At 38.3% G+C, this 13852-nt stretch overlaps 1 protein-coding gene across 1 annotated transcript; it reads right to left on the bottom strand.

Annotated features, from left to right (window-relative positions):
* Positions 1-7231: 7231 nt before the first annotated feature.
* Positions 7232-13324, bottom strand: LOC140229845 (betaine--homocysteine S-methyltransferase 1-like). Its single transcript, XM_072310072.1, has 8 exons — positions 13180-13324; positions 12561-12688; positions 11671-11862; positions 11171-11318; positions 10321-10509; positions 9709-9839; positions 9294-9388; positions 7232-8259 (listed from the first exon to the last, which is right to left on the bottom strand). The coding sequence occupies exons 1-8, from the start codon at positions 13322-13324 to the stop codon at positions 8154-8156; spliced, it is 1134 nt and encodes a 377-aa protein (XP_072166173.1). The 3' UTR covers positions 7232-8153.
* Positions 13325-13852: the final 528 nt, after the last annotated feature.

The raw sequence follows: 13852 nt of genomic DNA, 5'->3' as shown, positions 1-13852 counted from the left end.
AAATGCACTTATTGTGTTTTGAAGGGTTAAGGGCGAAGGGAAGATCAGGGCCCCATTTTATAGAAAATGTTAGGATGGCAACTCTTGCTGGAATGGCAACTTCTAATAGCAACAGCCAATCAGGAGGCTGGATTCTTGTCGTTACCATGACAATTGCCATTCCAGCAAGAGCTGCTCTCATATCAACTTTGTATGAAATGGGGCCCAGGAGTAGAAGGGGGTGTTCTTATCAGATGACCTTTGATTTCCTCACAAGTTGGCCTGCTACTCCCCCCCCCCCCCCCACCAACACAAGGAAAGGAAAAGATGGCATAATTATTAAAAATACACCTACACACACACACACACACACACACACACACACACACACATTAGCTGGCACGTATACTAGTAGTCCAAATTGACACATAGGGCCAATGTCAACATCATCAGCAATGACACCCGGTAGATCTAGATAAAAAGAACGCCGTATCAGCAGGATTGACAAGAGATGCGACGCATTAGTCTACATCTATAGGGCCTGCTAAACATTTTCGACTTGCCCACATTATGTACTATGTACTTTCGTACAAGGCATCAACCATGAAATACGAATGTGCCTACTCTTGGGTATACGGAACCTCAGCAGACAAGCATGTCTAAGCAGCTATATACCTGTGTCCTATATACCACGTGCTAAAACTTTATACGGTCACCTATACTTCCACCCCACCCCACCCACAACAAATCAACCGTAAAAAAGAAAAGCGAGCGGCCAGTGGCTATAACACGAAATTTGTGTTTCTAGAGTTTATCTTAGGCAGTGAGCACTACGTCTAATGATGATATAGGCAGGTAAATATGTTTACTTGACAGGACAACCTCACTGATATATTCAAATCGCATTCATGTCATAAGAAAAAAAGAAACTTGCGCGAGACTTGCCCAACATAGCAACGAATGATGCAACCAAATAATGCGCTTTGTAAAGGGGGTATCTCACCGGGCTTGAAACTAGTTCGCGACTAGTTTGCGATTCTTTTGCTAGTTGCAGAGACGTCTCCGCGACGTCTCCGAGACGTCTCCTGAAAATTACGAGTCTCCGATTAGTCTTAGACGCAAGAAATTTAAACATGTTCGGTTTTTCGGGAAGTCTCCGCGACGTCTCCGAGACGTCTCCATCAGTCGCGGAGACGTCGCGGAGACAAATCATATCCGCGACTGCTGAGACGTCTCCGCGACGTCTCCGCGATGTCTCAGAGACGTCTCAGAGACGTCGCCGAGACCTGCTGGAGACCAGAAAACTGGTGAGAGGTCGCGGAGACGTCTCCGCAACGTCTCCGCGACTCTATTTGACGCTGTTTGACCTACTTTGAAAACTACGTGACCTATCTGCGTGCTGACACCCTGCCTAGATCAAGTCAGGTGATCCTGCAACGGCTCCCTCATATTTGAAATTTTTTGGCACCTGCCATAACTCGTCTCAGAGATGTCTCCTTGGTGAGACCGCAAGACATCTTATGTTCATGTCCGTATGGATTGAATAGTACATTGTAATTATAATCTGTGCAGTCTATGGGTCCTTTATGAAAAAAAAAAATACAGTGAATCTAGATTTGAATAGGCATATTATAGAGAGCAGAAAAACTTCACCGGCTCCTTACACTGTGTCATGAGAAGCAATTATGTGTGTTCATTATGATGGGTGCCCATTTCAACCGTAGTACACTCAACAACAACAGAAAAGAGAGAGAAAGTAAACACTTTTTCAAGTTTATATTTCTCATATAATTTTTGGCGAAATGTTAATGTATTATATACCAAAATGAAAGGTAATTTTAACTGGCTAGCTACTTGGTAAGTCAATGGAAAAGGAAACTGAACGCATGAGTGAACACCTTTGTTTTTCTCTTCCAAGGCACAAAAGTGAAAATTGCAAAAATGATCAAATTGTCATTCATGCGTAGATGCTTTCCAATGTAACAATAAGAACAAGAGACAAAATTAACACGATAAAGAACTTGGATTCAGTTGCAAATATGTACCTATGATCTCTACAATGTCTTTGAAGCCCTAAAGAACAATAAAGGCTAAAAATAATGGAGGAAAATGAAGAAAATTCTGTCGAATCCAAATTCAGATGAAATAAAAAAGAAGCAACATTAAGAAAAATGGTATCATTTTGAACTGATTTCTCAAATTAGGGAAATTGTTGATTATACAGTCTATTTGGTTCTTCAATTTGTCTCATAGATTCTTGAATTACTCAAATGCATGAATGAAATAGAAATATTCAGTTCATTTAATCATCTTTGTGCTCTTACTTCCTATCTCATTTGAAGTTTGAGTAGAGAGAAAATTCTGATTTTCCATCCTTAAGTTTCCCACTTTGATTTTGTTTGACGTTATAAAGAGATAAAGACAACGTAAACTTTTTTTTTTGCTATTGTTCATTCATGTCTCTCACTATGTTAAACTGGTCTTTTGTTATCATTGTTATCATTTTATTGTGAATAGAGATCATCACCATGGCACCTCCCAATGGCACACATGTGTAGTTTCATCCCAGTATAGCTTCTTGGAGCTGCGAGAGGGATTACAGTATCAAGTATCAAGTATCAAGTATCTTAAAGGGCATTTGCAAATGAAAGACAATATGTAAATTTTTGAAATTTTTACTTTTGTGCCTTGGAGGACAAAAACAAATGTGTTCACTCATGCGTAAAGTTCCTCTTAATATTGACACTCTAGATTAATAGCAATTAAATTACCTTTAATATGGTGTATAATACATTGATTTTCATCAAAATCTTCTATGAAAGTTTTGAATTCGAAAAAGTATTTACTTTCTTTTTTTGCTTAGTGTAGACATACGTACCTCGACGCTTCGCATATATGCAATCATACTCTGCATGCATAAAACAAAATAAAACTGTACTATGCATGCTCTATACAGGTGCAAGGCTATAATGAAAGTTAAACTTAAATAATGTCAAAATGACAGCCTGTCCACAAGAGAAACAAATGTTTCGTAATCAGCTATTATCTCGCTTACCTGCTGTCACTTGGCTGTGAGTTTAATGCTCGGATCGAGGGGCATACAGGATTGTGCCGTTATGATAGGCGTTTTCGACGTGCCTATCACATAACTTCTAGCAACCAGGGACACTATGAACACCACAAAGACTTCGATAATCTGAATGACCTTTTTTCTAGTTCTGGAAAGCGGCATGATGAAGGCTGTATTATGCAACACTAAGATAGATCTCAGATAAAAGAATGTCGTTTTACGTTTTTGTTTTTGTTTTTTAGTACCGAGCAAGACACGAACTGCAGCTAGTGTAGCCTATTCTTTTATTGAACAGAAATATTTGTTGTTCTTATTTTTTTTTCTTTAATTCGACTCCAACAACCATGACGACTGTGGATGCAAATATAAACACGTACAATGTACACACTCAAAGCTGGTACAATGTATATATCAAGCTCGGCATGTATGCCTATAAATCCGTATTTAGTTCGAATTAAAACTGCACGGTCCGCACTTATTCAATACACAGGCTTTGCACTGTTTTCTAGCTCCAAGCAGTTCTGCAGAGTGCTTACAATGACGTAAGCAAAATAAAGCCAAGCTACTCTGTCCACATGATTTTCTTGTGAAATGCTACTATAATGAATTTAGAGAATCACGCCTTTATGCCAGAGAAAATTTCCTTCTTATCATTGTAGCGGCTTCCTCTCTGGTCTGCAAAATCTTTGATAATTTCTTTAATAAACTACACGTAATGCCACTGTAAAATTGATACACTGAAATGAGGAAATTACTTTGTACTCCTGAAACCGACTGGTGACGCATTAAAGAAGTATTCGTTAGAAAATATAAAGAATCAAAATATTTTGTTTCATTATAATTTCTTGCATTAAAACAGCAAATCAAAACAAAAAGCATTGATGCTTTTTATAGAGCTTCCACAAGTACTTATACTCTCTATTAAAAAAAAAAAATTCGAGTGAAAATATTCACTCTTAAAGGAGTGAATACAAAAAAGAGTGAATTTAGAGTGAAATTGGAGTGAATTTTGAGTGAAAATGTTCATTTTCACTCATTTTGGAGTGACCTCAGGGATCACTCGAAGATTTTGGAGTGATTCCTGAGATCACTCCAAAACGAGTGAAAATGAACATTTTCACTCAAAATTCACTCCATTTTCACTCTAAATTCACTCTTATTTGTATTCACTCCTTCAAGAGTGAATATTTTCACTCGATTTTTTTTAGAGAGTAATACATACATTATACTAAGGGATTGTATTTCTTTACACGATAAAAATTATCAATACGTCGTAATCTGAACGTGAGAACTGGACAAACGTAAAAATTCAGCAGGTCCATATTAGAAGAGGAAATAAGCGGAGGGAGGGGCAGAGTGGGACTGTTGTGCATATTAATGAGTGCATTATTGCTATAGGGAAATCAGTCGTCCCTGGACAGTTCGTTACTAGATACGCGGAAATGTGTATCATCATCGCATACCACACCTTTTGCATATTGCAGTAGCATGGGGATACTGCAGTGCACATTCCGAACATGTACTAACGTACTATCCACATAAAATACGGGATGTAGTAAATTGTATATATACTTATCATAGAATGCACAGGACAGATTGGATGGGCGAGGATTGAGTTCAACTTTTTAGAATGTTTACACCCACTCTCTGTATGCTAGTGGGTTTTAGACTGTTTCCAATTCTCGTCGATCTATGAAATAGGCTTGTGCATCATTCGTTTTATGAAAGGGGCCCGTAAATTTATTAAATTCAAGGCCCCCCCCAAAAAAAAAAAAAAAAAAAAAAAAAAAAATATGCATCCGGTACACCTACAGCACTATACAAAGGCTTGAGCCATGTGTTCGGATTTTACCGGAAGCATGGCTCAGTGTGTATAATACAGTAAAATCAATGAATGATAATTGACCAATCAGATTGCAGAGATTCTACAGCCCATACTTTATGATACCAGCTTGGATGCCGTTCGATTTGTAACGTACAGTGCGCGCACGCTGGCCGCAGCAACATTTCAGTGACGTCATGATACTTTCCCGGGTAGGATTTACCTCGAGAACGTCCTGACTGACAGCTTCACTGAGTGTCCTCCGGAGGCTACCCAGAGTCTATCCTGACTATGGACGGTAAGGCATGATTTCCCTCGAGGTTCTCCAGAGGCTAGTCGGAGGCTATCCACTGTGCTGCGTCTTAAAGGAAACCAAAACCCAAAGACAAATGTGGATTGAGTTAAAGCAGCAACATTAGTAAAACACATCAGTGAAAGTTTGAGGAAAATCGGACAATCAATGCAAAAGTTGGGAATTTTTACAGTTTTGGTGTTGGAACCGCTGGATGAGGAGACTACTAGAGATTATGACGTATGTGTGGACAACAATATAAAGAAAATATAAAGAAAATTCCACAAAGACTTTTCACTTTTCTATGGATAGCATAATGAAAGTCCACTATGACTAACTACTTTCAGAAAGCAGGGGGAATAATTGCTACCCTTAACGTATGTAAGTATCAAGTTGATGGAGTGTAATTTTCATGAAAAATGAATTTTTGTGGAATTCCCTTTATTATTTTCTTTATATTGTTGTCCACACATACGTCATAATCTCCAGTAGTCTCCTCATCTAGCTGTTCCAACACCAAAACTTTAAAAATTCATAACTTTTGCATCGATTGTCTGATTTTCCTCAAATTTTCACTGATGTGTTCTACTAATGTTGCTGCTTTCACTCAATCCAAATTGCTGTTTGGGTTTTGGTTTCCTTTAATTTCTTAAAAATATTTAATACCTACTGAATAGATCTTCATTCCCTGCCCCACCTGGTACATTTTAAAAACCACAATCAGTCACTTAATTGTTAGAGAATAATTATAATTGTGCATCGAAGTGTACGCGTTCATCGGCATCGGCAACGGCCGACTGTAGAAGAGAATTTTCCGCTGTGAGCGTACCCCCATAGAGATCAGTGATAAAGTTGTACACAATTCGTTACGGGGCTCTCAAATACTACATGTATTACGTGGATATCTGATCAGGGCCTGCTTTACCACTCCATGGTGTCCCCACGCTACTGGGTTTTTAACAGACGCGAGGTAACAATGTTGTCAATGTGTCCCCCGGAGGTAACTCGAGTTGACTGGGTATCAGTGTGAGCCGCTGTATACCCTATAAGAGGAGTATTCCAAAATATGAGACTTAAATTACTACTAATTTTTATCATGATGTTAAACTCATTGCATGCTATTACGCAACGTACACTTTGGTGTTCATGTTTTCTTCGTCTTCTTCTTCTTCTTTTGAACAACATCTATACGTGATATGCATGCATGGCAATATACCTTTTTATGGTAGAATTTTTAAGGCATTAACATTAAAAAAAAAGAATTGTTAAGGCATTAATGTGATTTGGTCAAGATGCTCTAATTTGCCGCTCCTGGAGTATAACTTTGAAACTTTGAAAGTCTTAAAAGAAGAACACTTTCAAATCAAGGACTATCTTGTCTGAAATTTATTCTCTAACCTAATACATTATGATACACATGCAGTGAAATCAATGTATGAAGTGTTGTTTGGGGTAATGACGAAACAATATTAATATAGCCGACTATCGTTATAATGATATTATCGAGACCGGCAGTTTAACTTTTTCGTTTTATCGAAATTTCGTTATAACCTATATAACGAATAAAGTATGATACAGATGATAATTTTGGTACCTGAATCTTCATTTCATTATGACGGCAAATTTCGTAAAAACCGTGTCCGTTATAACGGGATTATAATACATTGTTTACATATACCTGTGTTTGTATACTACATGTATATGTGTGTGTGTCCGTTTTCCAAGCTCTTTCCCGTATCCTGCCACTTTTAAAGGTATTAGTCCACATTTGTAAACCTGCAGCAATTGGTCTCATAGTTAGCATGGAGTTTGGGTATGATTGCAGTAACACCTGTGCAAAATTTCGTTCCAATTAGTCCATTGCTTTCATAAAAAATAAATGAAAATGCACCGTATGCATGCGCATAACGCTCGCTAGCTCCGGTCCACGTACGTACTACATGCATGCGATACATGTGTAAGTTACATGTACGTAGCTAGCCCGCGCTCGTAATTCGATTTTGGGTCGGGTTGACCCGGTTTGAAAATTGATTTTAAAACGACGATTTTCTCTCTTTTATTGAATGGTATAGACAAAGAGCAACAGGTGAGGTATGTTACTGTTATAACTTGTACTTGAAGTCATATTGGACCTGTTTTATGCAGTTTTTATTTTCGTGGGTTTGCAAATGTGGGCTAATACCTTTAAAACAATCATCAATGTGATTATTACACTTAAGGATTTGACAGCCTTGTTCCACATTGAAAATTGCACCATACAAGGTCATCATTATCTCTGTCTCTAAGATACTCCATACTCATTCTCTTTTCATATTATGTTTACACTAAGAGAAATATTCTGTATGTACGTTGGCAAACCGACGCAAGCGTTCTGTCTGTTTGTTTGTTTGCTTTTCCATTCGATTTAAAAAGAATCACTGTCCAAGATTCTGCATAATGCTTCACAGACTTTTCAGAACGTTCTCAGAGGTAGATCACTCTTTTATCATTTACTCCGTATATGCACATTTCATAACATATACTATCAACATATTGTGCATAACCCGATAAAAAGTGTTTTTTTTTCTTAAGAAATCCGTCTTTTCTTCCCTAAAGCAAGGACTATAATATTGATGTAAATAGAATAAGTTTAATAGCACTTTCAAAGCTTACGAATATCTAGTGACAATGACCTCCAGACGCTTGTCTAAAGCTTGCCTGAAGCTTGCCCTACATTGTAGCAGCCAATACATGCGAAGCGGTTTTCAAATATCTTGGTACATGATTGATTGTACACTGTAGTACGTATACAAAATAAAATGAATAAGATATAGGTATTCAAGTTCATGGAAAATATCCACAAGTTGAAGAACGCCTTACAAAAGTAGCCTATGGTTCATGTCTATATAAAGCAGTAATGTCGAAGGAAATGAACATTACCCTTTACACCATTAGGTCAGAATAGGAATACAAAATTCAAACATTGTGATGAAACATAAGTAACTGTTGTCTCATGAAGATTTGCTATCGCTACTTTTTGGTCTCAGTTCTGCTCGTTTCATAATCCAATCTCTTCCAGCAGCGGGCTTCAGGTTCATCCAATAGTCTCTCGATGCTCTGTGACAAAAACAAAATGAAACAAGATACGTTGAATGAAGGCAAGATATTATTAAGCAGGGGTGAAGATTCACGCTGGTCCCCTTTTCCGACATAGTGTATTTGTTTAAAAATGCAGATCTGCAGTCGCGACCTTACAAATCTCATATATACAGAGCATGGACCCTAAATTTGTGGTAGGGTCCATCATGTGCAGAGGAAGACAAATTCAAGAAAACTAATACAGTGTACCCATTAACTATTTGCATGGTGATGCAAATGAGGAAGTGAGGTTGATGGTAGCAACTATGTAGTCCTTGAAAGAGTTATTTGGTGATAGAAGACCAGTCAGGACAGCTAGACAGCTACGGGAGAGTAAACAAGGGGGGTGGGTGTGGCAAATACAAAGTAGTGACAGTGACAAAATGAGACAGTGACAAAATATAGCAACATGGGAGTGTGGTAAATACTTAGTGACAGTCGAAGGGCAGTGGTGAGCTGGAATAGAAGTTGAGATTGCACTAATGGAGAGGGGGGGGGGGAGGTAGGAGACAGGGGCAGCTGTAACCACTACCCCTCACTTCCAGATCATTGGTAATAGCTCTGCGACTGTCTCATTTGCCTTCCTTACACTCTTCCTGCGTCATTTCCCTTCTTCACTTGCCTCTTTTAGGGTTTTAATTCACCGTGTTTATTGTTCGTGGGTGTGAACTATCACCCACCTTTTTTTTAATTCATTTGTTTTCACATTGAGTATCTTCTTTTCCGTGTTTCAGTAAGGAATTAGCTGTTCAGCCTTTGCTGTAACTATATATCGCTATGTTCTGTTGACTGCCTAAGGTGGTACAGTGTAATACAACTCATGAAAGCGCATATGATTTAGAATGAATTGAATTACACTCTTCCAAATATCTCTTACACAAGTAAAAGGAAATACCATTTCAGTTCATTTACTAATTTGCTTTAAATCATTGCAGTCCACCCACTGACAGATGAAATGTTACGTATTAAAAATTGTATACCGCAAACTTGTATTGAATTGAGCGTGCACGTACCTCTTCCGCAGAGTTGCAACGAAACTTCTAGTCAAACTCTGAGGAAATCCCGATTTATCGCTCCCAAAAACTCCACGGCCTCGTTCTTCTTTCAACTATATATGTGACATTTTGGAAGCAAAAACGACAGGAACATTTCACTGGAGAAAATTCAACTTTTACACTTTCATTCTTAGAACAAGGAAATTTACCATTGAAAATGAAACTTCAGGTACACGTTATGACTGTTGATGATAATATTCAGCATGATGATAGTTTACCACTGATTTGAAGTAAAAATGTACACGAGGAGTATACAATGTACTACAGTGTAATAAAATTAAACCAAGTAATATCAACCAAGGATCAACTATATAGCATGTAATGATTTATATTAAACTGCACTTTGTTTTTCTGCCTAGCGGACATTATATACCTCATCAGATATGGCCCTAATATGATGGGGTTCAAATCCGCAACATCCACCGACGTACCGAACTCCGAGCTCGTACGCTGCGCGAGCAAACTTGTGCGCGTCGATCCGTGTGAGAACACGGGGCTCCATCGCTGATGTTGCATTGTAAGATGAGCACATTATTGTATCGTACAAGACAAAGAGAGAGATAAGACAACTGCAAATTAGCATGGTATACATGGAAAACAAAAGCATCACATTGGAACTGAGTAGTTGATAAATTTTTAGCCAATGAGCCATATTTTCAAAAAGAAGGAATCGTGAGGAAAACAGCACTGTACACTAGACCTATCACTATCGTCACTCCTATACCGAACCGCAATTATTCATAGAGGATGGCAAACATTAGATCAGTGCCAGAAAGTCTACTATCAACGTAAGAAGGTGATGTTCCCTCACTTTTTTTACATGAAGTTACGTAAAAAACAAACGAGAATCGATGGTAGTGAAATGTGAAAATAGTGGGACGTTCCTTTTTTGTTTTGTTTTGTTTTGCTTTGTTTTTTTATACTGATTCTGGTGGGCGGCAAGTTCTGACGCGTCCAGATTGGACAATGGCGCTGAGTTACTAACCAAAAGGAAACTCTGGAAGCTCGGTGTATCCGATTGGCTCTCCTGCGATTTCCTGAGTGTGGAATCCTACGGGCTGTAAGATGAGGTGCGCCCTCTGTTTGGAGGCTTGAAGACCTTCTTTCATCATAGCAATTGTCTCAAGTGCAATATTGGGATCGTAGCAGCAGTTCACTCCTATGACGTCCGCTCCTAAGAATAAATATATATAGATTAACACTTGATGCGGTATACTTCCTGAAGTAATATTGTGATTTTTTTCTCAAAATATGCCCATTATCAAGCTGTTGGTATCTATGGTACTTATGTAGGTATTTTAAAGTACGATTAGTGATTTACAGAGCCATGTCATGTTGCTGTACTTTTGCAAATTATTGTTTTTTGTTCGGTATATTTGTTTGCTGGGTTTTTTCTGTCCTGTCTGATCTGTAATATTTGTCCTCTTTTGAATTACTGTATTTTCCTATTCAAGCTTATCGGGTTTATACCCTGTAATGTTCTGTAGAAAATGGAAAATAAAAATGAATCGAATCATCGTGTTGTTGGCAATCATTTTAGGTACGAAAGTATAGATGCTTTACCAACATATGGCCGCACGTTTCCTCGGGGTCACTAAACAACAGGTGATTCAAAGTTGCGTATGTTATAAATCTTACTTAGTGCTGTCGACTTCATCCTAAAAGTTGGTATTAACACACGCATGCACACACATACACACGCACACAAACACACGCATAATCATAAACATACATGAAGAAGCGCAGCTTAAAAAAAAAACAATGAAAAAGGATAACTTTTCTGGAAAAAGGTTGGATTGTTACGTCGCAATCGATATCCGCGCAGGCTCACGGACCTGCCTTCGCCAGTCTGACGGCTGAGTCGGCTGGCTTCACGCCCATCTCATCACCAGCTATACAAATCCTCATCATACACACTACGGGTAGGCCGTAAGTCTTCATCACTTCAATGGCCCACTCGGCTTCTTCCGTGTAACTGAAGAACTGAACAGAGTGAATAAAAAAGGAATATGCAATGGCTTTCGCTCACGGAATTTTGCATGGTGCAGAAAGCGCAGTACAACAGCAATGATACGAATAGCTAATTTTGATTTGAATAAGGTCTTTAACCATCCAAATATTTGCTACGAATCTAATCTGCAAATAAATCACACATGTACCTTGATCAGCTAGCAGATGATATTCATGAGCATTATGCTCATCTAACACATGTATACGTCCAACGACTAAAGGTCAAGAGCTAAAAATAAGTACAATGTACATACAATGCAAATAAAGCATGAAACGTCAGCCAAATGGCTAGCCAAAATTAAACATAAGACGACAACGTTGCTACCTCTCCTACGAGGAAGTCGACTTTCTTGCGACTGAAGACATCACACTGCTGTCGAAACTGATTCTGGACGACATCCTTTCCCTTCCCGGCTTCGTAGGCGACCACGGGACCCATGCTGCCTGCCACCAGGGCGTCTCCCTCATCAGCCACCTCTCTCGCTAGATCGCAGGCCCGCTCGTTCAGATCCTTCCACTACAACAAAGCATGAAGACAGATTCCGTTATAATGAAGTTGATATTGCTTGAAATACAGACACTCCCGTATTACATCAAGATGATTTCAGTAAAACATGATTTCACAAACGAATTACGGCTAATAAGCATCTCGTCAAACTTGTGTGGTCTACGCAAAATTGTTGCCATGTCTATTTCCTAGATCAAGCGATGCTATTTACTACTAATACTAGTATTGATATTATTATTATTATTATTATTATTATTATTATTATTATTATTATTACCATTATTACCATTATTATCATTATTATTATCATTATTATTACAAGTATTATTGTTATTACTATTATTATTATTAGTATCATCATCATTATCATGATGGCATCATAATCCTCATCACCGTCGTTGTTGTTGTTTCTCTGCAAACATATGCCCTGACTGTCCTCTATGCAAGCAATCGCAGTTTGCTTTGTAATCTGAACTTCCAGCATAATTATGAACATTGAATATCAAGTTATTGGACATTGCCAGAATGCCCCCAACTTTATTTCCTTTAGCATAGTTTGAATAATTCCGACTATTGTATTATCTTAGGCATCACGACATCTCTGGAGACAAAGTTATTCAAATGGCTTGCTTTGTTTGGATGTGCTACGTGTAATATCAACCGCTAAACTCTGAGAAAAGGGGCTGAAGATAATATATCATGGTTACGTTCAGAAGTGTATCCTCAACGGAGGCTGACGAATTTTTGCCCTCGATGGAATCTTCTGATGCGTAGAATGTAAACGTTTGCAGGACGTCGGCTCCAGCCCTCAGAAACTCGCGATGAAGTTGTTTTACTGAAGGTAAGATGGTAGATGATCTTTTCGAGTTAAGGTATTTTCTGTCTTTATTTATTCTCTCGTTTATTTTGTTTGAAATTATCCCTAACGATTGGTCTTACCTTTTCTTCTTCTTCTTCTTCTTCTTCTTCTTCCCATCGTTTTCTTCGTTTTCTTGTACATATGTATTATATTAATGACCACATTCTCTATAGTCTTGCTATTACTACTTCAACTACTCTGATAAACTTTCATTACCATTCTTGGTTCTCTGCTCTTGCCTTATTCCTCCTCACATACATCCGTCCTTTCTTTTTGTTTTTCAAAATCTTGTCATAGCAATGATTAGTCTTTCTACATCATAATCAATGAAAATAAACTTTGATCATGACAGTGGAGAATATTCGTAGCATTTGCGTCGTTGTTTTTCGCACAAATTATACAAGATATCTGTGAAAACGAAATCTTTTTCTTTCCTAGTGAACACTGCGGAATAGACGTAGACTCACCAGCATCGGGATGCTGGATAACAGCCTCGGGCGTCCAGGCACCCGCCACGGCGTAACCCCGCTTCTCCATAGTCATTAACATGCTGCCGTCTCCTACCACCGGACCAGCGGCCAGTCTTTCCAACAGACCCTTCTTAGTCGACATAGTGTCTGGCTGGCGGGCTTAGGGGCTGATGATAATTTTGCTTTGCTCTATTTCTACATTTTAAAACAAAACAAACATGGAAATGTTCACGTTATGATACATAATGGAAACAGAATTACATAAAGAATAATTACAACAGCATGTATCGATACATTTGTAAAAACGTCGAAGTCTGGAATTCGTGAGTTATAGGCCTATTATTATAACTACACAAAAATTTCACTTTTTAAATCATATTTACAAATGAATACCAGATTGACCTCCTCACATTCAATATCGTGATACTTTAAACCACAGTGAAATCTTTTCAAAAGTGGTGACAATATCAACTAGTATACCATGAAACTGAACGCATGAATTCAGTCTTGACATAATAAAACAATCTTTAAACGTGGAGCCCTTGTAACTGATGTTAATGTTGCATGTCTGTTTCCTATACGTAATCCATCGTGCACTGTATTAAATTTATGTCACCACAACTGCACTGACTGGGAACCGTCGAGAAAAAAAACCCACCCAATATGTCTC

The sequence above is a fragment of the Diadema setosum genome, chromosome 1 (genome assembly GCF_964275005.1).
Source record: "Diadema setosum chromosome 1, eeDiaSeto1, whole genome shotgun sequence".
NCBI lineage: Eukaryota > Metazoa > Echinodermata > Echinoidea > Diadematoida > Diadematidae > Diadema > Diadema setosum.
Note: the sequence above shows the minus strand (reverse complement) of the source record. Positions and strands in the feature narration are given on the sequence as shown.

Bases quoted from the DNA above. Each gene is read 5' to 3' on its own strand.
- LOC140229845 (XM_072310072.1), bottom strand. From the start codon at position 13,324: ATGTCGACTAAGAAGGGTCTGTTGGAAAGACTGGCCGCTGGTCCGGTG. The intron at 11,319-11,670 runs GTAGCAACGTTG...CACTCTGTTCAG, and splicing joins TCGACTTCCTCGTAGGAGAG to TTCTTCAGTTACACGGAAGA. The intron at 9,840-10,320 runs GTTAGTAACTCA...ATGCAACATCAG, and splicing joins GCTTCCAGAGTTTCCTTTTG to CGATGGAGCCCCGTGTTCTC.